Source organism: Pocillopora verrucosa, chromosome 3, assembly GCF_036669915.1.
Source record: "Pocillopora verrucosa isolate sample1 chromosome 3, ASM3666991v2, whole genome shotgun sequence".
Classification (NCBI taxonomy): domain Eukaryota; kingdom Metazoa; phylum Cnidaria; class Anthozoa; order Scleractinia; family Pocilloporidae; genus Pocillopora; species Pocillopora verrucosa.
Window position 1 is genome coordinate 30,215,621 of NC_089314.1, and position 25,461 is coordinate 30,241,081.

Consider the following 25,461-nt stretch of genomic DNA (forward strand, 5'->3'; position numbering starts at 1 on the left):
AAGATGTCGTTAATTTTCTTAAGTTTGTTACATATCTGCTTCTATCCAGACCTAATGGATATTTCACGCAAGCCCAAATAAGAATTAATACTTAATTCACTTTCCAAGTGTTTTGAGGAATTTAGAATTACTGCATATATTTAATATTTCTTAAACCTGATTTTTTCTTTTCCTTTGAGACCATCACATTCCAGAAATATATCTGGTGTTCATTGTTTTCTTAGTTTGTTGTGTAAATGAAAATTTTCATGCTAAATGTTTTTGTTCTGGGCAAAACCCACGTGGTAACATGGTTCTAACGGGCACAAATTTTTGAAATGAGTCCATCATTCCTTACAACACTGTTGACTTAAAGGTGTTAATGGGAATACACATTACAACCCCACAACTTGAAAAGTGAAGGAACAATATGTCTTTTGGCAGATGGAAACATTTTAATACATCAAATAGTCACTGCATTATTACAAATGTACTGGTTTGCAACAAATCCAAACAAGATTTATTAATATTGGTCAAAGAATGGAAAAAGCCTCATGCACTTTTTTTTTTAGAAAAAATTCCACCCGTGAAGTCAATGATAAACTCTACTTTCAATAGTTTCCCAAAAACTAGGCAAGAAGGTGATAAATGAAATGTAGCCTAGGATCTCTAATAACTACTTTAATTGGTTCATTAAAGCATTTTACCACATAACACAAACACATTATCTTTTGTGTTACAGTAATTGCACTGACTAATATCCATTTTAAAGGCTGTAGTGAAGTTGGGGAAAAAGTTTATTTTACAATACAATAATGTCATTGCCTTTAGCCAGTGAGAAATTGAGCACACACTGTAAATGTAATAAAGGTAAACTAACTAATAGAAGCTTTTTTTTGTAAAGATGTTTGTCTTAAAATGACTCTGCAGTGCTGAATTTTTTATCATTGAAGTTAAAGACATACTGCCAGTCTCATTTGTCATTTAGTGGCACATAATTAAACAGCTTCAGCAAAAATAAACTTTCCCGCCTATACAAATTAAGTTTTTTATAGACATACTATGGTATTTACATTAACTATTAATAAATTTGCAGAATGTGTGAAACTAATGCTTTGTTGCTGTATAACTACAAGTAGATTGCATTTCTGGGGCCTGTGCATTGTTTCTTATCCAAGGATGTGCAAGCACACCACCAAGGGGAAGCCGTTTGCTTGGATCATGCACCAGAAGCTGTGGATGAATCAAGATAATGATACTAGTTAACAAATAAATCAATATTCATGAAAAATTTTTAAGACTGTATGAGAGGAGCCAATTTTTTTGTAAACTTAGTCCAAAAAATTAATTTGACCATAAAAGAGTGATTGCATTTTTTTTTTACATCTCAAAATGGCCGTATATTTTCTTTAACAGCACATTAGGCAGCCAATGTTAATTAAGTAATTTATGTACTTTTTTTCCCCCTGTGTTTACATGGTCTTGTTAACAGGAGAGGTACTATTGCCTAATTTGATTAAATAGTCCCTTATACAAATGCAAATCTAAAATGTCTCAACTGTGCTGACAAGCTGTCATCTAATCACACCTATTGATCCATGAGAACTTAGTCATGTAGTGTCTGCCAGTCATTTTAAAACACTTAATTGACATGTGACTTTATGTTTACCTTAGAAATTAGGTCTCGTGCCCCTTCAGATACATAACTTGGAAACTTGAGGTCAACCTGTGTAGACATAATGATTCAGCTGAATAAAATTCTTGATAATGATGAAAGCTGTTAACTTGACAGAGGCTTCTATAAAAACTTTACTTTCTTACCCTTGAAATTCTGCGATAGGTTTCATGGTGACCATCAGCTTCAAAGGGAGGCTTTCCAACAAGAAATTCATAACACAGCACTCCAAGGCTCCAAAGGTCAACCTATAACACATTAGCCATTCTCAGTAAACCACTGCAGTACATATCTTGAAGCAGAAGGCCACACTTTATTTGTTTACTGGAGTGATCCCCCTAATGCTGAGTCAGCATGATGGCTGTAATTTATTTCCGAGCACAGCCTTTTTCCTCAACCAGGAAACTTAGTCCCGCAAGCCCCCTGACTTGTGAACTTGAAAATTCCAAAAGTTCTACATTTTAGATGTAACATACTAATAGCTGGTCTTAGAATCATAGTAATCTACAAATGATTTACCAAAATTTCTGTCACAAAGATTTGATTTTATGTTAGGCAATTTATTTCAAATTGTTTCCAAAGAACTACCTTCTCATCATGTGCTTTTCCTTCAATCATCTCAGGTGGGAGATAATCCAGTGTTCCACATAGTGTTGTTCGCCTGAAATTATTTATGATTATTACAGTAGTTATAAGATGATAGTAAAATTCAGTGATTATAATAATAATGATGAGATGTGCCACTGGTTACTTAACAACAAGATGTTGGTATTTGATAATGTTGCATTATTTAGTACATTTAGCTTGCAAATATTTACTCACTGACTTATCCTCTAAGGCCTAAAGGACACCTGAGGTCATTAAAGGATAACACAACATGTATATATTAAGTCAATAGTTATTTTCTTTTTTGCTTTTACCTTGATGAAGGAGCATGAACTGACCAACCAAAATCAGCAATTTTCAAATCTCCCTGTAATTAAAAATGAAATTGTGATAAAGAAGCACCAAGAAGGCTGTCAACCATTAAACTCTCAAAATCTGATAGTCATTTCTCCCCTCTAGCTGCTACACATTTCCTTGTAAATTAGTTACAGGAATTTGGTGTTAGATCAAGACAGCAACTTTTACCTGATAAGTTTGAGTATTCTCATTACCTGGTTGCTGGATAATGTATAAATATTATAGGGAGAGGCTACATATTGATCACTTTGAGAGCTAAGGGGTTAAAGTTAGCAAACCTCAACTGAAATTAGGATTTCCATCTAATTAGTAATTGAGTGAAGAGTGTTGTTTTTTACCTTGAGAGTAAGTAGAAGATTTTCTGGTTTGATGTCCCTATGGATGACTTTCTTTGAGTGACAATACTTTAAGGCTTGTGCTAGTTGACGAATATACTAAAGAGGTATGCAAGAAAGGTACTAAGTAGATATATCTCAGTAGAAGAACTGCCACATTGTAAACTTAACAAATTTTAAACAAGAGTTATTTTCTAGCTGTTTTATTTCAGTTAGGGCCTTTCTGCACTAGTGTTTGTCATGACTTGATGAATTTTGGCCAAACCTGACAAATCTTTGGTGCACCACTAGCAAAGTTTGTCCTAGGTAAAAACTGAACAAACTTAACATAAATGATAAACTTGTTGCTCAGTTGTCATAAAAGCTATGACCAGTGTGTAATTGAACTGAAATCAGTTTACAAGAAAGGCAAAAATGTTCTTTTGTTGCAAAACTCAGGGATTCTTAAATTTTAACACAACTTAAGATAGGATAAATCCTGGAAATTGGCCAAACTATGATGGCCAGCCTTATGAACTGATCAAGCACTGATAGAATGCAATGCCTTTGAAATTTTTAATATGGATGTAACCAACAAAAGAAACATTTGTCAAGATAAAATTGTCCTTTGATTTTTTCATGACAATTTTAGTGTTGTGCGCTAGTGTGGAAAGGCCCTCAGCCAATATTGCAAGCTGATTGAATGATAAATACTATGTGTAAGCACTCCTGTTGGTAAGTTGAAATGAAATGATGGAAACAAGTTACATATTAAGATATTACAATGACTGTACGAGATACTTTACATTTGAGGATGTTTTCTCATCAAATCTCTCACCTTTACTCAACTCTTTGTACAGTTCACCTTTTGGAGCATACTCTAAGATAAGATATACTCTTGTCTTATCATAGAAATAACCAAAAAGGCGAAGGATATGGGGATGCCTATCAAAAAAAATAAATAAATAAAAAAAAAAGAGTTATGGCATGTATTTTTAATTCTGGACATCTTGGCAGTACCTCAAATTTAAAACAGAAAGAGGCCATTGATTCAGAAAACCAGTGACCATTTTAAATTATCATTAATGGCCACCAGTCAAACATTTAATGTTTTAGACTGAATCCACGTATTTATTTTTATCAGTATTCATAAGTTGCCCAAAATCTTACAGCTCACCTGAGATGAGACTGGATTTCAAGTTAGGTTCTACGTTGGTTTACCACATTATTTTTCTCTGGTTGTGATTTAGACAAGAAGTGAAAATAGTTGAAAAAGAAAATGATTGAAGTGAGTTAGTATGCTGAAAAAGGAATACAAATATTTCCCCTGAATTTCAGCAGCATTTACCTTAGCAAGAACCTACCAGAAGCAAGGATCAAGTCTACTATGCAAGAACACCCTTGCACATTTGTTATGAATAGACCAGTCTGCAGAGTATGGCAGAACACAACAAGACCTCAAGTATGCAAAGGTGATTCTGTCATGTGAAACATATGGTAAGAAAGGAAAAAATTGTATATACATTTGCCATTCTTTGTAGACCGGTGTTTAGATGGAAATTACCCAGTGGATATATTTTCTTGGCTTGATATTCTCATTTATGTGAGATTCAGATCCTCATCTTTAAAATCAAATAAGGTTTTACGAAAGGAAGTCACTGGGAAGTCTGTTTGGCTCTGATTTTCTGATCTATCAGTTTTAATGATTGTCTATCTTGCAGTTCAATTGTGAACAGGTCTATGCCGATTTCAGCTCAGCTTCATGATGGACAAAGTTCAGGTAGAAGTTGAGGGTTTCTTAAGTTTGATTTTTAGTAATCTAATTGAATTCCTTTCTTAAATTGAAGTTGAGCCTGGTGTGTTGTTCAGATGATATTGTCAAATTCTAAACTATGGAAGGTTGATATTAATCTATAATATATATATATATGAATCTCAATAACCAGTCGTGTCTAACATACTTGAGGGCTACAAAATGTATTTACTCTTCTTTTCCCTTGCCAAGGTAAACATTTCCAAATTTGCCTGTGTAATATTAAATAAGGAAAGAACATTAACCTGAGAAACAGCATTATCCACCAGTGGTGTGTGTATGTTTGTCATTTCACTTTCAAACATGAAAGGATCGCCAAAAAAATTCTCACAAGAGGCAACGCGCCAAGATACGAGCTCGTTTGGAAATTTGATCTGTGTGCATGCAAAATTGACTAGAAACCAACCTTTTCCAAGCGGCTTGCCCATATCAAAGTCGTCCAATGACCAACAGGTCCTGTTAAATAACGAAATATATTAAACATTATGGAAAGAATGTTGTACTGAGAAGTACAACGCAAGATTTCCATCTCTCACGTATGGTTCATAATTCGACAAGAATAACTTCTTACTTAGACTTCTTTAAGTTTTCTTTCTCGTTGTTTTTCTTTATTTCATCTCGTGAATGTGCAGACGATTTGTCATCTGTTCGTTCAACATGATGATGATGTTGACGATGTTTTTGTGCAGAAGAGTGTTCTTGTTTTATCCATCCATTCGGCTTGTGAGTTGCCTGTTGCAATTGTCGATTAGCCTGGTTGTTCGATGTCGATAAGTGAAGGCATTCTTGCAGCCTAACTTTCAAGTCTTGTGTTTCTTTCAGGGCAACGCGCTGTGGATTTGCGTTGTTGTTAACTCCGTTCGTTTTGAGAACATCCTGAAAAATAAAAACAGGGAGAATATGCAGTAATTCATTGCCTTTAACCCGTTTATCAAGCGATACCTTTCAATGAAGTTTTAGTAATAACACGAGCGCGTGTGCGTGTTCTCGTTAATCACTTCAAACGTTCCTCGTTGAACTTTAAGAGACAGCAGCCTATAACTGACAAGCGTTACACAAAAATAGAGTAAAAAACTCAAAAGATGTGATATCCAGAGGACATGGTTATCATAACTTGAAATACACACATTGATCGAAAGCTTTCGACAAGAAAAGTCGACGACAACCAATTCGTCCTCGGCAATGAACACATATACCTCTATGTGGAGAATGCCTCCTAAATCAGACACACATCAATAACATAGGGAAATTCTGGATACCCTTACCATATTTCTGGTTGATCTAACTTTTCTTATGCTGAGAAATTGATTAACCTTTCAATTCCATGTGATAAGTTCTTTGTCCTTCTACGGAAACACTGCTACTTCGAAAAGTTTAACACGCCAGATTAAAACTTCGAATTTCGGACGTTGGCTTGATGCGAGTATCTGCTTGGCCGAAATTCAAACCAGTGTCTATATTTGGAGTAGAAAAATTACACACTGGTTACCAGGTTGACCGCGCGTGTATGTTGCCGTGATGAGGGAGGGGTAGGGTGCTGGCCTGATAAGTATGTCACCCGTGCTTTATTAGTCCTCATTTGTCAGCACAAATTAGATCATAACTTTTCATCAGTTTGCCGAGCAACAGCCCGCTGAATCCTCGTTTTCATTGGAAAACTCATACATTTTGGATTCTTCCATCAGTTGTTTTAAGAAGACACCGCAGAATAATGGAGACTTCATAACTGGGCGTTTCCAAATGTGCATTCTTTTGACGCATCGCTGTGAAAAGCCTTGTTTCTTTCGCTAAAAGGGACGGAGAATTGTGGAAGGGAAAGGTAATGTATACGAAAGTTCATAATTTAACGGAGGAGAGGGGGATGGGTGTGAAATGAAAATGGGAGGCCAAATAACAGTCTTAAGAGCCAGGCACGGCGAGGTATTGAGGTAACCGAGAAGGGTTATTCTGGAAGAAACACGGGGAATTTGGGACAACTACGGTAAAAACTAAAACAAAACCAAAAAAACAACATCAACAACCTTAAATAACGTCAACAAACTTAATTTAAAAAGTAAAATGACGGTGTGGGCTTAGGGAACTTTGTCTTGAATTGAGAGATAAGGAGCAAGTGGGTGGTGGGGATCACAGACTAAGTTATGATTAATGCGTTTATTTCCAGTCTTAGTATCATCCACCTGGATTGGACCGTCTAAATTTGACGAGTTTTGCAAACGGGAAATTCGATTATAAAGCAGAATCACTACGTTGTGCTATGTTGGAAGATTTTAGCTGCGTTCAGCATTCTGAGGAGTTGGATGGTTACCATAATTGTCGAAACCTTACGTGCTTTTCCGGTAGCTTGTCTGTTAAGATAAGAGCAACCTTGCTTGCTTTGGGCTAAGATCCAATAATTACAAATAACGGCCATGTCATCTCTAGATCAAGGTGACCTTTATACACGAGGTGGCCAAAGGTATTCTATTTTTGTTTTTTTGTTTTTTTGTTTAGCAGGAGGGGAGAGGGGGTCGAGACTGGATAATAGTTATAAAACGCTTTCAATGGTGTTCAGAGCCATGGATTCAAATTAATAATCAATCAGCTCGCGGAGAGTAGAGTTACACATTTTTATCTTGACCAAGTTAGGATCCTAAAACCCGAGAGGTCTTTCGTGTCCACTACAGAAAAGGACATAAATCACACCTATCAAAACAACCCCTATCAAACGCATCTAAATTTTAAACCTTCGCTGTTTTCAACCCGTTTTGATTTTCTCTTTTGCTTCTTAAGCCTTGTCATAACGAAGATACTGAATAATATCTAAATGGCAAAGGAGGGTGGGAGGGAAGGGGTGTAGGCTCACTTTAAACTTGAAGCTCTCGACGGAGAGGGAATGAGAGGCCAACAGCGATCAGTGACTCAAGAGTCATTAAGTATTCTTCCATTCCGGTCTATGCAAATATAAATCTTCGAAGAAATATGTAGAAGACCATCTGACAATGTAATTCGTCATGGATTAATTTGACAAGTTGGAAATGACGTACTATGAGTTCTTCCATGAATTCCAAATAAAAAAATTAAAGGACTAGGAGTCCATTTAGTGAGGGCAAGGGAATTTGTAGGGCTGTGATGTTGGACCTGTATAGCATCAGTCCGATCTATAACATCCGGGTGGCGGACCAGTGTCGGCAAGAAAAAAGTTGAAGAAAAATCATAAGTTTCGTTCAAACTGAGCGTGTTCCGTTAAAGGCGAAAATGGGTGTACTTTAAAACACCACTGTCACAAGGGAGTTCGGGTTGACCCCACAAGTACATCTATCACCGTAGTCGGTGGCCCGCAAATCATGGAAAATGTAGGGATGTCACTGGGAAAAGGCGGTAAACCGTGACGATGAGTGTCTAATATTCTTAAAAGGAAAAAAAAAAATTGGATCAGTCAACGTAAGGTTCAGTTGCCATCTGATTGGTTGATAGAATGGTACTTCTTAGGAGCAATCAAAAAAGCGAAGTAAAGCCGTTAAAAAACAATGCATCATGAATTACTTTTAACCCTCAATTGAAAGTACATCTCAATGCGTAAACACACCTACTGACGTACCATTACAGCTTCATCACAGAGGTTAAACTGAGGTTCGCCAGGCACTAAACTAGACTTGTGCACTGAAACCAGTTTTCTTATGGTTATCATAACATCCTTGTATTCCTGCTTAGTGGATCTGTTGATGGAATAATTGTTTTAATACATAAGTCACTTTTGCGCGAAAAAAAAAATCGAAGCGAATTTCGCCAACAAAAGCCGACTAGATGAAATGTATCAACCATTGCACTATCAGTTCAGCTTTGACAAGAATGAATTGAGTGTACCTGATGGGATATTTCTCCCCTGGGTCTCTTCCCAAATGAAACAGAACAGGAGAGGCTGTATAGTTCATTTGTTCATGAGTTGTAACACCTGTCACGTTCTCACCGGGACAGAAGTCGACCCCTTCCTGTAATACGAAGGAAAGAACCGACAGATATCAGAAGAAGACAAATTTTAAGCCCATTAAGTGTCGTAAGACACGACGCAATTTAATCACAACAGCTCACCAGTACAAGTAATCACCGGTACCATTAAGATCTCGAGGTAAAATCTCCCTCACGCGCGGGAAAATGAGGGTGTAACGTGGTGGCCCAAGACAGAGACAGGTGAGGAAATATTTTAAGACAGTCTCTGGAGGGAAAGCTCGTGAGAGATTTGCTCCCTGAAGACACTACTGATTGATGGCGAAGGTTGATGTAAAATGGTATGATTGCCAAACTTTTTTAAATGTGCAGGAGAGCTAGATATAATCACTGTCTTTATTCAGAGTTAACATTTTTTTAACCACCGTTTATGGCAAACGCCAGTCAGGGTACCCCAGTGCAAGTCAAAAAATATCTCTAGATTAGAGATAAACTATCCAGAAAAAAGAAACTACCGACCATAAACTGCAAAATTACATAATTGACCTAGTATTTTTAACTAGTAAACGTTATTTCTGGATGTTACTTACCCTCCATTTTCATCATGTTATTTTACAAGACTGAGACAATTGTAACTGTTGTTTAGGTGAGGGAAATAATAGGGTGCATTGTTAGAGGCATCTCTTTAATTTATCCAAGGTGACAAATGCAAAACTTGAAAAGGTGTAGGATGGAAAGTTTGTCTCTCTTCAAGAGAGGTGCCTCCTGGAAATGGGACCCACAGAGAGATTATATTGTACTGAAAAGAGAAAAAACAGGATCACACTGATCTTACATGGAATTCTTCCCAGCTATTAGACCAAGTCCAATAATGGGCCTTGTACAAGCCATATCTGATTGCCATCATCTCATTACCACGGTAGAAAAAAACAGGTCTGAGGACAAATACAAAAACACATGGTAATGTACGTGGGATACTTTCAGTTTTCTGGAAAATTGTCGCTACAGTTTAGAGAAATAAGTTAAAATTGTTCGTCAAAACAATTAAGAAAATATTAACATATTGTTATTGGGGATGTTGAAGCTTCGAAATGATCGGCACATAACCCTTTACACCTTGACATCAGTATGTATATTCCCTATAATGTTCTCTATAAATTTCTTAAGGTGCTGACGAGGAGAATTTGTCGAACAATCAAGAGCTTTTTTCCCTTGGTGATCATTCCCTTTCTTCTCGTGACCTTAAAGGTTTTGTTTAGGGGTTATATTGTGGGGAGAAATTTGACACTAGTCACTCTTAGGGATTTGAGAGTTAAACATGTTTTAAATTACCTTGCAGTAACGCTCTGATTAAAAAGAACCTGGCTGAGATCAATTCCGTCGATCACTTTCTTAGCCTGAGACTTTGCTCCCGCTAGCGATAACGCTGTTGTAAACAGATCCATTAGTGTGCCCAGCTGGTGACTAACCTACACAAAGAAGTAGATCAGTTTTAACATTTCAGCAACAATCTGGTAATAAAGAAAAGCTTAATTCCTTTTTCCACGAGAGTGGGAGGAAGAAACAATTCTGAGTCCCCATTTGGAATCGAGCTTCAGACCTTCGGGTTCGCAGTTCGACGCTCTTCCACTGAACAACAGACTCTACGGTGAGCAGGGTCATCCCTATGTTCACACCAGAGAAAATAATCTTTTGGCTCATATGTGACTCGCGTCCTGTGCGCTTAGATTATCTATTTCAAAGTCCTGCTTGAGTTAGAAGAATAAGAAAAATGGGCCTTTTTTTAGGCTCGCTTATACGATGAAAAATATTTCCTTGTAAGCGAAACGATCCGAGTATTAAGTTCCTTTCAGATGTCGAACTATTTATGTACCAAATTCAATTGAAATATGTTACAGGTTGTCATAAACTAAAACAGGAATGGATCCACTTCCATTAAATACACGAAGAAATTCCAAACCTGGCCTGCTTTTATCTTCCCTGGCCACCAGGCTATGGACGGTTCTCTCATTCCACCCTCGAACGTTGTCTCCTTGCCACAAAGAAACGGACCGTTGCTGCCACCTGAGAAAGTCAAATTATTTGATACTTTGAACCAAACTTTACGCTTTATTTGAGCTACGAACGTCTTCTATCGAGGTAAGAATAATCCACACATGCCCTGATTGCATTAGTATTTAAGCTGAGCGGGAGAGTAGTCAACTGCAAGACTTACTACTTAGAGGGAAAAATTACTTAATGCTGATTGGCTGAGACAGAGGGTATTTTTCATTAATTTTGGTAATTTCCCCGGTCAAAATAACTTGAAATTAAAAACATAAAGATGGCTTAACTTTGCCTGAAAGTATTATCATTTCATTGATAGCGAAAGTTTTACAGCAGGCCTGGTTTCATTGTTTTGGGCGTTGTTGTACAAAAATCAAGTTTCATTCAGCTGATTCGTGCGTCTTTCAGTTTATTATTGACGCTAACTGAGCTCTGAAATGAATTCCTACGAAATTGCGCAACAGCGTGCGTTTTTGACCTTCGTCGAAAACACAAGTGTTATGACCTTATTTGATACTTAGAATAAAAAAAACAGATGTATGTCCTCACTACCTCGATCTTTTGAGTACATAGCAGCTCCATTATCAGATGAAAAGAACACAAATGTATTTTTAGATATTCCTAAATCTTCCAGTTTGCGTAGAATCCTTCCGACACTGTCGTCCAGTTCTCGTACAGCATCTCCATACCTGATGGAATATAACCAAAATCAAACTAATTTAAAGTGACATTCAAAGCTGGTTGGCGTAGAGCTTGTTCACTTTTTTCAAGCCGTCTCACGATATGATTCCGAAAGAACAATTTCGACTTTGCTCACTCTTCCTGGAACCTTAATACGTAAAGCAAGGTAAATCTCAACCCTCCTCTTTCCCCTCCTCCGGGATTTGAGGGACGTTGGCAAGGATTTAAAACGTTATTCGCAGATCTTTATGTCCCGAATATGTGGGAAATTCTCGCGTTTTTGTCGCCTATATGTGGGGATGTAGCACTTTGGTCAAGATTCGACGGAATATACACAAGCTAATGCAGAAACAGCAACTGTAACAATTTTATTATAAATTATTCTACTAACAGTCCTCTTTGGCTATTTCCAAGGAATTTTGACGAGGCATACACTGGACTATGGGTAGCATCTGGGACCCAATACAAGAAAAATGGCCTCTTAACTTTAGATTGGGATTCAATAAAATCAAGGGCTTCCTGGAAAAAAAAAAGAAAGAAAAAGAAAAACAAGTGAAACATGTGTTAGTTTTGTAACTTGTTGAATTCACCTCTCAAAAATATTCCGATTTTACTTGACCAGTTTCCAGACTTGAATCTTTGGTTAAAGTGTACACTGCATGGGCAAAATAAACATCATTTTCACTGTCTCCAAACATTTTGACCCAATTTCTTAAAGCTTGAATCACAAATTTTCAATTTCACTTAGAGTATGGAGTTATTGGAATCTGCTAGCTTAATAACAGTAAATTAAAGAATGAAAGTGTCCTTCTATTGCTTGTTGATTCAGTATTTAATGGTAAACAGGCACAGTTTTATAAGTTAGACTTCTTTGCTTCTCATACCTCAGTGTATATTTGAGTTAAGTTGGATTCTCCAGTCTTTCTGTTAATGGGAAATTGCTGATAATACCTGAAAAAGAGAAGAAAAATATCAGGCATTTTGAAGTACAATTTTCAGACATCGCCATCAAACAAAAGGATTAATCTTAAGGATCACTAATTCTTATTTGTTCTTTAATTCAAGCCAAGCTATTATTTTAAAACTGTACAAATTCAACTTTTAGCATTCCTTCCAAGTAATGATTTTAAATTAAAACAAATTATCCAAATAATATTCATGACAGCCTCAAAGTACTTAAGGGAAGTTGGGAGGAAAAGGATCCAGTTTGGAAGAAGGTTTCTGATCAGTTGTTCATTGACAAGCTCCTTTAGTTAAGAATCATTACAAAAATGGGACATACTATAAGTACAACTGAATTGAAAAGCACCTAATAGAACTTTACAGACAAGTCAATTCAGAAAAAAAAAACTACTAAGTCCTTGACATCTGAGTGCTTACACTGGATTGGCTGACTAACCTGCCAACCATTTTGCCATCCTTGTATACTGGAATGTTTGGTGTTTTTTTATTGTCATATGGACCAAAATGACAATTTGGAGCACCAAACCATTCATCAAATCCATGCTTTAGCGGCAAGTACTGTGGCTGTTGGCCAAGGTGCCTTTCAAGATGAGATACAAGAAAAAGTAAATAATTGCTATAAAACACAAGTAAATGTAAGATTTTGTACCAATTTTTGTATCCACTTTTTTCAATTATTTTCATCCAAAAGCAACTCACCATTTACCCACTATTTTACTGTAGTATCCTTCTGATTTAAGTAACTCAGGTAACAGATCTTCATTATCTTGTATTCCACCAACAATGTTCTGTGGTGTATACCCTTTAAAACAAATTCAAACAGAAGCTTTGTGAGTAGAAAATCAATATAAAATTAAACTTATTCTAAAGTAAAAATTGCTTTCTAATGTAAACATTCAATCAAGAATCATTCTGTGATATATTCATCAAACAAATCAATTGTCAATCTTATTTGATCTGTCACACAACCATCCAAATTGAAGTTCACTAGTAACAGAAATTCAAGGAAAATGGATAATTTATCCTTTTAACAGTCAACCATTAATAGAAAGAGTGAGAAATCACTGGTCAGGAGTACATGAATGCTTTCAATAATCTCTTTCGGTATTCATGATTTGCTTCCATTAATCCTATATAACTCACAGAAATGATTAACACGCAACTTCTCCCACTAATATTCATACTTTTCCAGCAAACAGATAATGAGAATACACAAAATTTATCAGGTAATGTTGTTGTCTTGATATAACAGCAAATTCTTGTGATTAATTTACAAGGAAATGTGAAACAGCCAGAAAGGAGAATCCAAAATCAGATCTTAGGATAGTTAACACTAACAGAAATCCATTTCAAACAAGTTTTGGATTCTCAGGCCACCATGACACTTACCATTTCGAGCATGAGCATTAGTTGTATAGAATCCATTTCGAATAGGAAGTCGTCCAGTGAGTAATGCAGCACGAGCTGTTTTTGTAAATAGAAAAGGGAAATTTCCTGATATAAAACAGTACTGAAAGTAACATTTAAAGTGTGAAGTGAAAAAACTTGTGATTTTCATCAAAATGTGTAAAAAGAATGCTGTTCCTGAAAGTCACATGTGAAACCCATCTGCAGTCAATGAAATTTAAAAAAAAAGGCTGACAAATTACTCAATGAATGTGACTCAGTGAGACTTGATGGTTTCATGCCATCCTTTGATATTGTCATGGCCATTATTGGAAGCTACAAAGAGCTTGGCATAGCTTAAAATGAATCAAAATTTAATGTAAACAAGAAATATATCTTCCAAGCTAGATACAGGGTAAAAGACATATGAAAATACTTGTAACATAGAGCACTGTAAACTGGGCCTCCCTTTATGTACACAAATATGAAAGTGATTGAAAGTTGATTGTTAAGTGTGATTGTCTGTATTTAGGTAATCTAGACCATGACCATGACCATGACCAAGACCAAATGTTTCAACAACAAGAGTTGATCATTTTAAACAATCAGTGGTAAAATGTACTTTCAGTCAAATCAACAAAAAAAAGAATGTTTCACTCACAAGGAGAACAAAGAGGATTTGCACTGTAGAAATCTGTAAAGAGCATTCCATCAGCAGCCATCTTATCTAGGTTTGGTGTCTCTTTTGCTGGCTGACCAAGTACACCTAAGTCACCCCAACCCATCTGTAATACACAGAGAATAAAATGAAAAATAATAAGATTTTTTTCCAATATGAATATTAACTATTCAGTTGATAAACTACATGAAAAAATTATGCCTATCTGATTGGCTTATTTTTTTTGGTAACATGAGTGCTAGACTGAAACTTGAGTACTAAGGTCCACTATGAGCAAGCAAGAAATAAGCAAGAAATAAAAATCAAGAAATAAAAGAAATGAAAATAAGCAAGAAATAAAAAACTGCATGTGTGCAGTTCTTTAAAAATATTTACTTGTGCTTATTAACACCAAATCACACTAAAAATCAGGTTATTATCTATACAACTATGATGACTGAAAGTGGAACTAATTGATGTTGCATGCAGAAATGGGAAACAGAGGACAGAATACCACTGGTCAGTACTATTCTTCAAAGCTGCCATTGTAGTTAGGTCTATTTCATAATGAACATAGCTGATATCTCCTTAATTATAAGTTACCACATGGAATGATTAAACTGTTGTGATGTTCGTGTATTTTTATGATTTGAAAAAATAGGTTATTTCCACAGAACAGAAAAGAACAAAACAAAAATCAAAATCAAAACCAAAACAAGCTAAAAAGTTGAGAAAGGGTCTAGGACAGAGGTTAGATGCCACTCCAAAAGAAGCAGTCAGGGCTCCAGGTTCAACTTTTCAAAAAGTCGCTTTTTGGCGACCCACAAGAGTAAAATAATCGCCATTAAAAAAAAAAAAAAAAAAAAGATCGCCCTCCCTTTCCCGCTCATATATAAGGGGACATTTCATGTTCCACTACATGATGGAGCGAGTGAGGCGAATGATGCCAACTAATCTTAACAGTCACTGGAACAAGATGTTATAATCGTTATATTTTTTTCTAGAGTATCCTAACCTCGGCTCTTTAAAGATCGTCACTACCTTTGAATTTTCGAAATCACTGACCACTTAAAGCACGGCAAAATTATCTTCTTTGAGAGTTATGCAAGAAGCGCAAACAGAGGATAATTACAGATAAGACAAGTAAGTTGTCTCATCTAAATCTACCGGGCGATTAAACTTTAAAATTATTCCATTCACGTCTCGTGTCTGTTGATTCGTCTATCAAATTTTAGAGCCCGTTAAATACTTTTTTCTGCGGTTTGTGTCGGTGTCATTTCCTTTTTTCGGCACTTCTCGTAATTTTACTAGGTATAACTTGGAAATCGTCGTTGTTTTTTCTCCTTGTTCGCGGAATATTTCTTCTTATTTAAGACAGTACACCTCGTTTGAGCACCTCCTAAGGGGTTGCATTGCATTCCGAACGGATTTATCACAAAACCAAGCGACCCAACGATGGAGTTGTTTGCGATGAGTTCGTCTTAAACGATGAAAGAAAAAAAAAATGAACTCAAACTAGTCATCAACGCTAGTTTGGCTTGGGAATATGACTTCGTGCCTGTTTTTTTGTTGTTGTTGCTGTTGTTGTTTTTTTCTTTCTTTGTCACGAATAAAGTCGTTCAAGACTGGATTAAAATAATTGATTTAGAGAGCTGTATCGAAACAGAAATGATTGTTATATTCTTTTGTGGCGTGAGAATGACTTTTTTGTCTTAGTTTTGATGGGCGCTGATTTAAATTAAGACATTACTAGTGCAAACCAGAACAATTCTCAAATTGTTAATCTCTGACTTCAATTCGTAGAGATTCATTCATCACGGCAAACACGACAATGACAACAAATAGCAAAATAAGACAGTGGGTAAGCTTTGTGATATTTCATTTCGATTGAGTGGCTAAACCCTCGACATGGAGGAAGTTTATTAATGAATTAATTCACGATAAAATTAAACAGCATCCCATTCTTAGAGTTTTCATATAAAGAAATGTATTAAAGAAAAGTGCTCAAATTGTCTAAAGCCTGGCTTAATTAAAAACGAACTGAGTCATGCCAACGATTGTTCCCATTTCCTTTAGGGAATCCAGCAAAAATGTAGCGGTAAATTTTCGCCGAATAATACAAAGGAAGGGACCTAATTCTCCTGGAAATGAGTTTAGAAATAACTCCGAACATTATTATTTCGTTTACAAGTGCACAAATCCCTTCTGCACTATTCTACGCGCTCTCCCGTTCTGAAATTACGTACCCGTCCTCTTGCTAAATCACCCTGATAACTATTATTTACCAACCTGGTACGTTTACTCCCTTGCTTATTAAAAGATTGCAATAACGGTCAAGAGAGAGATAACGAAGAAACTCTAATGTCAGGAAGCAGAACCGATTTGCTACAAAGTTGCCGAGCCCAGGGACAAATCATGTTTCATAACATCTCTATTGCTTAGCTGAGAAACATGTCTTAATTGAAGTGAGCTGAAATATTGGTATTAAAGATTTCCATAACATCTTGAATCACTTGATATTTAATCACCATACTTCTTCCTTCAAAGTTGAAGGTAAGAATGAAATGTGGCGGTAAGTACTAAAACAAGGAACGACCTAAAACCACCTAAAACCACCTACAACCATCTACAACCACCTCAAAAATTTCAACAACCACCTACAACCACCTCAAAAACATCTACAACCACTCGCAAACTATCTAAAACCATCTAAAACAAGGCATAAATGTCTAAAATAAGGCGAAACGACAACATGTCACGTATACGAAATACGAGAATCGAACGAAACCTCTACCTCCCCCTGAAATCTTACTCTCCCTGGTCCCATGTATAATCAACCATCGCACGAAATGAAATGCGATAGCATGCTAATTATTTTATTTAGGTGGTTTTAGGTGGTTTTAGGTCGTTCCTTGTTTTAGTACTTACGGAAATGTGGCACGTATTTATCTTCGTATATATATTCGAACAAGGATCGATAAACTTCTCACGTTTATCTTTTTTTTTTTTTACTCTGATGGTAGCCAATTTGCAACTTTTGCTGGAATTTTGGTTGCCAATCAGCGACTTTTGTCGAAATTTTAGTCGCCAAATATATTTTTCACGCGCCATGGCGCCCAAAAGAAATGTTAGAATGAAGGTCAGTTCAAGTCAGGGTTAGTATAAAGGATCATTCTATAATTCCCCGAGGCCTGAGAAGCCCCATGTACTCTCGCAGAAACCTGTTAAACCCCCTTCGTACAATAGGGACCTTGGGCAAACCACATAGGGGGCGGCAATGAGGACGAGGCAAAACAAAAGATCTAATGGGCAGAACAATAGGTTAACACGTTCATTTTAAAACGTTGTAAATTCCTTGGCCGTCCTCTGCAAAACTACAAAGTGAAATCGCCAAGATTTGTGTCGTCTGCGAACAGAAATCGCAACGGCAAATTATTTCAATTTCCGGTTAGAAGTCAACGCTGCTTATATACGTTATACTAAGGTTGAGGTGTGAAGGCGTAGGAGACGGTAACCCCATGCAGCCATTTTCTAAATGCTAACTGAAAAGAGTGATTCATTTTTTAATTCTAATCGACGTCTTCCATAGCATTGCCGTTCTTACAACTTAAGGTCCCTAAACCTACTCTACCAAGTTCATTGAAAAGATGCAAGGTTTGGCGATGCAAGAAAATGAAGCATAACCAGCCAAATAAACTGACACTGTAAACTCTGAGAGACGACAAAGTATTTCTACAACACTTGAGTAACTTACGTCATCCATGAGCATAATAACAATGTTCGGCTTTGTTTCGCTTCTGACAAAATGAGCTGCACTCAAGCATAGCAAAGAGGCTGCCGCCCATATAAACTTTAACACAGAAGAATTCATCCTTTGACTTATGTAATCATCTACTACTCTTCCGTGCAGCCTTAGCTGTTATGCTTTGCCTGCACAGATTACACTTGGATCACATGAGCTTCTACTCGCAGTCCGGCTGTGTACAGCCTGGGCTCTATATATGGGCGATCTTCCATCGAATTTTCGTGGAAGGTCAAGAATTTCTATCGGGGACTGTCGATGGTCTTTCGGCCTTTGTCGAGTGAAATATTGAGCCCCTAATCATTACTATCTGCGGTTGATGTCTTGTTGGTACAGTATATGACCCCATACATGACAACATACTAATACAAGATGGCGGTCTGTGTCGCTGTCATAGGGAAAGAGGTAAACACTTCATTTTTCGCGTTTAGAAACGATTTTGAGCTTATTTCACAGATACTTTTTTGTTCATTGAATATTTCAGAATTATCCGCTATATCTTCGGACCGTCTCTCCGGAAGAGGAGTTGAAATTTCACTACACAGTTCATACCTCGTTAGATGTTGTCGAAGAAAAAGGTGGATGATTTTAGAAGGATAACTGTATATCTGTATATTTTAAGACATCTCTAGGACGTACAAAATAAAATATGCCTGATTATAAGAAAGTGTAAGGGTTAGGGTTAGGGTTTAATAAGTATAAGTTAGCCATTATCTGTTATGGAATTTTTTTTATATCCGTTTGCATTTGTTTTTTTTTCTCTCATGCGCACTTAATACCAGTATTTCAAAAATTCTTGGAAATTTTGTGATCTCTTTCGTGGAAATAGGTTTTTTTTTTGCCCATAATTATTCTGCACCGTCAAGTCCTACCGCAAGTTTCAGATTATATTTTGCTTGTTATTGTGTTTTAAGCTCATTTTTTTTAACAACTCTATTTCATTGTTCAGTTCCTTGCTATGTCCTTCTAAATTTGGGTCATTCATCATTCATGACTAATCTTGGGTAGCCTCAGAAACCTTTCTCAAAGGTGATATGTATTTGATATATTGCATTCTTAGTGTCATCCCTGACTAAAAGTTCCAATGATCCTCGAGAACTCTACCTTGGTTTATTATATCCCACTGAAGACTATAAAGTGTATCCTTTTAAACTTTGTCACATGTATATGGTTCAGATCTGTTGTAGAAATGTGGAAAAAGGTAATTTTTTTTCATTATAGCCATGTAGGAAACATATATTCCAAAAACAAATTGTGCTACTTTGAAACAAGAATATTCCATTGCCTTGGGTCAAAAGTATTTGCTTCCAGGACACAAGTTTCCCTTTTGGAACATGTTTCCCAATTTAGCCACAATGTTACTGCTCCAATTCTGTTTTAGCTTGGCCATGCTTCTCATTTTTATTTATCTTATTGTATTTGTTACAGAGTTTGACCATTTTGTAGTTTTTGTCTGTAGATCTCTGCATGAAGTTTTTAAAAAAGTGTGCTAGCTTGTGTAGCAGATTTCCAGTTTACTGGATATAGGTGGCTACTTCCATATATATTTTACTGAACAATCTTTGACTAAGGTTACAGGTATGGGTATGTTACAAACTCCAAAATCAAGTTTGTAATTGTAGTTGAGTCAGCAAACACTGCATTAAGAGACAATGAGATAAGAACGGTAAGCTGTTATACCTGTTGCAAATTGATGTGTATTTCCTTATTTACTCTGTACCAAGTTTCTATCTGATTCTTACTTCAGTTTACTATTAAATTTATAAATGTAAATTTATAAATTTACAGCAATTTTTAACTTTTTAATTTTACAAGCTTGTTCAGTTATATCTTAATTAAGATTTTTCACCATGGTTTACTATTAAATTTACAAAATAATGTTACAGCATTGTATGATTTTTTTTTTCACACCATTTTTCTAACCTAAGCCCTGTTTCTTGAAAGTCCTCATTACTTAACTACCAGCAGAAATGTTTTAAAATATAATTCTAAGGAATAATAAATGCAGGTCTAAATTAGCTGAAAAACCAACTCATTCTTATATGTTTCCCCTTACATCAGTTTGAATTTCAGAAATGTTTTGTTACTTGACCTTAAACAAAACACAACAAAACAAAAATTAACTTAACAAGCCTGAGAAACCAACCCCAGGTATCTTTACTTTATCCCTGAGATCACACCTAGCTTCTTGATCACATTTGTAGTTTGGTTCACACATTCATTACACTGAAGCATTATCAAGCTTTGCATCAGTACCTAAGCCAAGAACTGGTAAAAACCCAAACATTCAGTGTGGTAAATTGTAGTTATTTATTTGTTTAGGAAATGAACGTGTGCTCTCAAGGTTCCATGAAACCATATCGATTGTAACACCTTGCACTCTTGATATTGGCATCAAGAGGCAGAAAGAATCAAGCAATCTCTTCCATTATTTTTCTTAAGTCTTTGTAAATCTCTTGATTTTTTTTCTTTTTTCATAACTATTTTTGCCAGATGTTTCGCAAACTTCATGTGGCTTATACAGATATGTTCTGCAATCCTTTTTACAACCCAGGAGAAAATATAACATCAAGGTAAGCCTAAATGAGCCACAGCCTTTAACTTCAAGGAAGCAGCTATATTCAAATGTATCTTACACTCAGTCTGCCATACTTGAGAATTTTACTTTTAAGTTTTAAAAGGAATCTGAAGACAGCTCACAACACTTTGTAACAAGGGTTACACTTCTATACACTTATTTGGAGGTTATCAAAGTACATGCAGTTTTGTCAGTTGATTACTTCAATCGTATCCCTTAACCTATCACTTTATCTCCAGGCGTTTTGAGGAGGCAATTGTGAAAATGATGAAAGAAGATTAATCAACAGAATCAGTTGCAGTACTTGGCAATTACATTACTTTAGCTGTGTAGCTGTTTGTGAATGCTTTCAGGCAGGTTATGGCATTGGAAAGTATGGTACTATTGGGAACAAATTGACTCATTGGAAAAATCATGATGGATATCACAGACAGCCATATTGACCAGGCATCACTAAATGCAATCTTGTTGATTTTCAAATTTATATTGTAATGTAGATTTTGTAACACAAAGAAACAGTCCTGCTAAGCAAAAGTTGAACATGTGGAGAGGCCACCACAAACTTAAGTAATGGTCTATGCAAATACATTGTATTTTATAGAAGACAAAGACATTTTCCAGTCGCTTTAAATGCAAAATGCATGAGGAAAACAGGTAGAAACCCTTGTGAGTAGGTCAAAGTACACAGATGTCTACAATCTGGAAGGATCAAGGAAGCAATTTCTTTAAAAAACAGTGCCCCACACTTGGTTTTAGAGGTGTGAGCCTGTTACACCCTAACATCAGAATCCACTTTCTCCATAATCTTCTACATAAATTTCCACTTGTGCTTACAAGGAGAATTTGTTTAACAATCAAATCTTTTCCTCATGATCTTAATGAAGCATTCAGCTGTATAACAGTAAGGAAAAATTTCAAGCTGGTCACTTAGGATCTGAAGGGTTCATGCAGCATTATTCTAGACTGACCGTGCCTCTCTCTAAACAAAAGTATAACTACAGAATGGTCAGAAAAAAATTGACCAATTGTTAGTAGATTATATGCAATGGACTGAAAACCCACCCTGGCTTGGCAGAATTAAATGTCATAATCAACAACACCAACAGACAGTGCAGGTACATTTTTACAAATTTTTTTTTTATTTTTTTGTCGTAAGGCTGAATGCTGGTCCAATACATACTAATCATAACAACATAAAAAAGTGTCTATCTGTATTTTTTTCACTCTCTCTCTCTCTAGTTACTCAGCTGTTCACTGTTTCCTTGATTCTTCTTTTCTCAGTCTTAAACAGCTCATTGTCTTTTTTTTTTCTACCTCAAGTAAAGTTTTGTTTTTTCTTTAATGTTCTCAAAAACTTTTTTCCTTTCCTATATTTCAACTTTTTTTTTTTTACACCACAGTCTGTCTTAATTGAAAGAGCTTTCCAAGTCACTATACCTACTCTGGAATATATCCATTAGGTAAGAAGGCTGAGCAAGGCTCTCATTTTAACCAAATAGAGTGGTCCCTTGAGAATTGCCAAGAAACCTGTGAAGACAAAAATACCTGAACTTTGTCAAAATATGCAAAAACAGAGCAATTCAAAGCATATAAAAACAGACACTTAAAATATAATGTGGGAATGAGTGTTGTCTTTGGACAGTTGTTAATACGGAGAATACCAGTATGCCCTTCCACGGCCCCTATAAAAGGAAAAAAAAAAATTATGTCTCTGAGAAAAAAGAATATTTTCATAAACTAGCTTTGAGCTATATGTGATATACCTGTCCAAATGAAGTTCCTACTTAGGCAAGACAATCACACCAAGGTTTAAATAAAGCCAGCATTTAAATACTCTAAGATGGCTTTAAACTTACAATGACACAGTCTCACTTATCACCATGCATTCACCAAATACTATACTCTTCTATTTACTAGGGTTTCTTAGAACTTGGTGTTATTTCTAAGCAGTAATCCCTCTCATTGCCAGGAGTTCTTTAACACTGATCACTATTGGAATTAAATGGGTTGCACCAGCACCAAAGTGAAAACATCACTGACCTAAACATAGCTCTACCCCTTGGTCTGGGCATGAAATTTGCATAAGGGTTGTACAGTCCTCCTCTGAAGCCACGCCCTCTTCCCCTTCCCCTTGATGATCCTCTGTCTGTTGTGCTGATACCAGGGCGATTTGTTCTTTTAGGATTTACCTTGGACAACAAAATGACAAGAATTTTTAACAAATTAACACTTCATCAAAATCAAACTATCCAACTAAGCAAGGGTGTACTTATAAATCTGGTGGTGTCTGGAAAATGTACCTTGATCTGTCTTCCTTTGAACAAGGAGTCATCCATGGTTACTGCATTTTCAACACTTTCCTTGTCAGCAAATTCAATATATGCAAACCTAGCAGCAAGTTATACAACTGTTAGTACTCAGAGATCCTTTGGTTAGAACACTGGCCGAAACTTAAGCTCAAACCCTGGCCCTATTGTTAAGCTGTCTTCTTGAGCAAAAAACCTTACTCTCTGTTCTGCTCTACACAAAAACTACAAATGTGAAAAGTTAAGAAACTAGCAAAATTGCTTGCAGGAGGGGTGGTTACCTTTAACAGACTTTCCTCCCCAGAGAGTTGTATTAATACTTATATAATACTTCCAAATGCAAAGTAATCTCTTACACCTATGTACATCAGTCTTATTAACAAGCTTAACAATATTTGACCACAAAGTTCAAAACACACTTTCACAAAGACATCACAAACCCTTTAGGGTGTCCAGTAAATTTGTCACAAAGAATCGTGACTCTGTTAACAGAGCCACATCCATGAAAATGCTGCTCTAATTCCTCAGCTGTTGCAGAATAATCAACCTAAAAAAGCATAAAAGAAGTTGATGTGAGAACATTTAAATTTTTTATGGTATAGAACTGGTGCATGGATGAAGGGTAACAAACACAAGCAAATCTGAATGTCTTAGTAAACTTCTCACACTTCAGTGCTAGTTTCAGTAAACTTACAAGGCAATAACTGATGGTAAAAGATGTTTTGTTACATATTGTTTCTGCTGGGGCTAATATACAGTTAAAAAATTCTTTCGAATTTCTACGTTATTATAATTTTACTTACATTCCCCACATAAACTGATCTTGCATCAATTTCACCTTTTTCTTCAATTGTTTTTGGGACTTCAAAAAAAGAGGCAACCATTAATTAAAGAGGGAAAGAGGACATAACAAGCAGATAAGGAAAATGCAGTATGAATGCAGCTGAGTGGGACCCATAACACTGAGTTACAGAAATATCAGCTCAAAATTAACCGTCTTTCCAATTCTAATTGGACTTAAAAGGTTCCTCTCATTGTAGCAGAGAACTCTTACTTGATAACAATCTTCAAGAACACTATGAAAAACCTTAAAGGTTCTTTCAATTAAACATTAATACCCACTCATACCCGTTTTAAGAAAGTTGGTGTAGGGGGGAGGGAGGAGGGAAACCAAAATCTAACTGAATCTTACATGTTGATTGTCCAACTGTGGGACTCATTATGGATTCTTCAACTTGTTTCTGCATCTCTTTTAACTTTTCTGCTTCTTCTTCCATTTCTTTAACTCTTGCTTTAATGGCTTCAAGTTCCTTCAATGTACCACCACAGATAATTTGTAAAATAACTCAAGGAACTAAAACTACCCAGCATATATTCCAAAACAGTTAACAAAGCTTACAAAGAGAGATGTTGGTTTCATTAGTCCATTAAATATTTTTGCTTGAGGGTGATTGGTGTAAACACTACACAAGACTGAATGTGCCCAAGCCAAATCTTTTCTAAACAAAAATACTCCCTGAATGATATTCCCTAGATAAAAAAAAGAGTTTTGGTGGTAGCCAACTTGTCTGTTCCTAAAATCAAAGCTTACAGTTTTCCTTGAGATTTGCTCTCTGAAAACTATTTCCTTTTCCTCTCTTCAAACTGATGTGGTCCTAGGAAATTCTTAGAGCTATATTTGCAGCAAACACAAGAGATTGTTAACGCGTGAGGTTGGACCTCAGGTCAAGTGCACACTAAAAAACTACAAATTGAAGTAACAAATACATTCGTCTTAAAGGTAATTTAGAGCTCTTCTTGGGCTAAGTGGGTAAGTTTCTCTAAAACTTGAATAGACAATAAAATTAGATAGCTCAGTTTGTTACCGATGGACACTGTCGACTCACAAGTAACAAAGAAAACAACGCTCAGAAGTTATAACCAAAAAATAGCGGCGACCCTTTAAACTCATTGAATAGAAGATATCGTAAGCAACACCATGCTATGCAAACTTCAAGGTTACCGGATCTTCCAATGAGTCGTCTACTGTAGGATCCACTCCAGAAATATCTCCTAAAACAGCATCGTCGTCCTTTGATGTATGAAGAGCTGCGTCAAGCAAGCTATCTTGCGCACTTTCATCTAAATCCGCCATTATCTCGAGAAAATACCTAGCTAAACAGCAATAGAGTTTCTTTGAGACCTGAAATGCAGTGTTTCGAATACTAGAGACGATAACGAAGTGCCGATGCAGATTGATTGCACCCTCTCCTCAAGGTTTGAAATATTACGTTCTAAAAGTCAAGATGGCGATCAGGGCTTCGTCACATGACTATACAGTGGTTACCTCTTCATATATGACACCGTATAGTTTCTACTTGAAAGAAGTCAACG

General features: G+C 36.2%; 4 protein-coding genes across 5 annotated transcripts; 1 reads left to right on the forward strand and 3 right to left on the reverse strand.

Moving 5' to 3' along the window:
* Positions 1 to 417: 417 nt before the first annotated feature.
* LOC131799277 (aurora kinase C) lies at positions 418 to 6,149 on the reverse strand. The gene is given in 14 exon segments (XM_066163177.1): positions 418 to 1,212; positions 1,649 to 1,705; positions 1,801 to 1,902; positions 2,243 to 2,315; positions 2,575 to 2,627; positions 2,956 to 3,051; positions 3,738 to 3,876; positions 4,109 to 4,188; positions 4,741 to 4,750; positions 4,904 to 4,935; positions 4,937 to 4,956; positions 5,151 to 5,200; positions 5,316 to 5,620; positions 6,010 to 6,149. Coding segments are annotated over 14 exon segments (1,146 nt in total). The 5' UTR covers positions 6,013 to 6,149; the 3' UTR covers positions 418 to 1,086.
* Positions 6,150 to 7,587: 1,438 nt separating this feature from the next.
* Positions 7,588 to 18,468, reverse strand: LOC131799276 (N-acetylgalactosamine-6-sulfatase-like). Its single transcript, XM_066163647.1, has 14 exons — positions 18,157 to 18,468; positions 14,406 to 14,529; positions 13,748 to 13,822; positions 13,058 to 13,160; positions 12,795 to 12,938; positions 12,280 to 12,346; positions 11,787 to 11,914; positions 11,267 to 11,403; positions 10,629 to 10,732; positions 10,001 to 10,137; positions 9,504 to 9,603; positions 8,588 to 8,712; positions 8,322 to 8,439; positions 7,588 to 7,674 (listed from the first exon to the last, which is right to left on the reverse strand). The coding sequence occupies exons 1-14, from the start codon at positions 18,271 to 18,273 to the stop codon at positions 7,588 to 7,590; spliced, it is 1,566 nt and encodes a 521-aa protein (XP_066019744.1). The 5' UTR covers positions 18,274 to 18,468.
* An 88-nt stretch (positions 18,469 to 18,556) lies between these two features.
* Positions 18,557 to 22,174, forward strand: LOC131799294 (trafficking protein particle complex subunit 2-like protein). The gene is made up of 6 exons (XM_059117009.2): positions 18,557 to 18,609; positions 18,689 to 18,782; positions 19,265 to 19,343; positions 19,783 to 19,870; positions 20,698 to 20,777; positions 21,022 to 22,174. Exons 1-6 carry the CDS (start codon positions 18,577 to 18,579, stop codon positions 21,062 to 21,064), a joined length of 417 nt encoding a protein of 138 aa, XP_058972992.1. The 5' UTR covers positions 18,557 to 18,576; the 3' UTR covers positions 21,065 to 22,174.
* Positions 22,135 to 25,385, reverse strand: LOC131799293 (polyadenylate-binding protein 2-B-like). 2 transcript variants are annotated; one of them, XM_059117008.2, is made up of 7 exons: positions 25,091 to 25,385; positions 24,281 to 24,398; positions 23,892 to 23,950; positions 23,529 to 23,635; positions 23,083 to 23,170; positions 22,823 to 22,971; positions 22,135 to 22,464 (listed from the first exon to the last, which is right to left on the reverse strand). In XM_059117008.2, exons 1-7 carry the CDS (start codon positions 25,220 to 25,222, stop codon positions 22,428 to 22,430), a joined length of 690 nt encoding a protein of 229 aa, XP_058972991.1. In that variant the 5' UTR covers positions 25,223 to 25,385; the 3' UTR covers positions 22,135 to 22,427. The 2 variants fall into 2 exon arrangements, with proteins under 2 accessions (XP_058972991.1, XP_058972990.1); XM_059117007.2 differs by lacking the exon at positions 22,135 to 22,464 and having other exon boundaries at positions 22,471 to 22,971.
* Between the last annotated feature and the right edge of the window lie 76 nt (positions 25,386 to 25,461).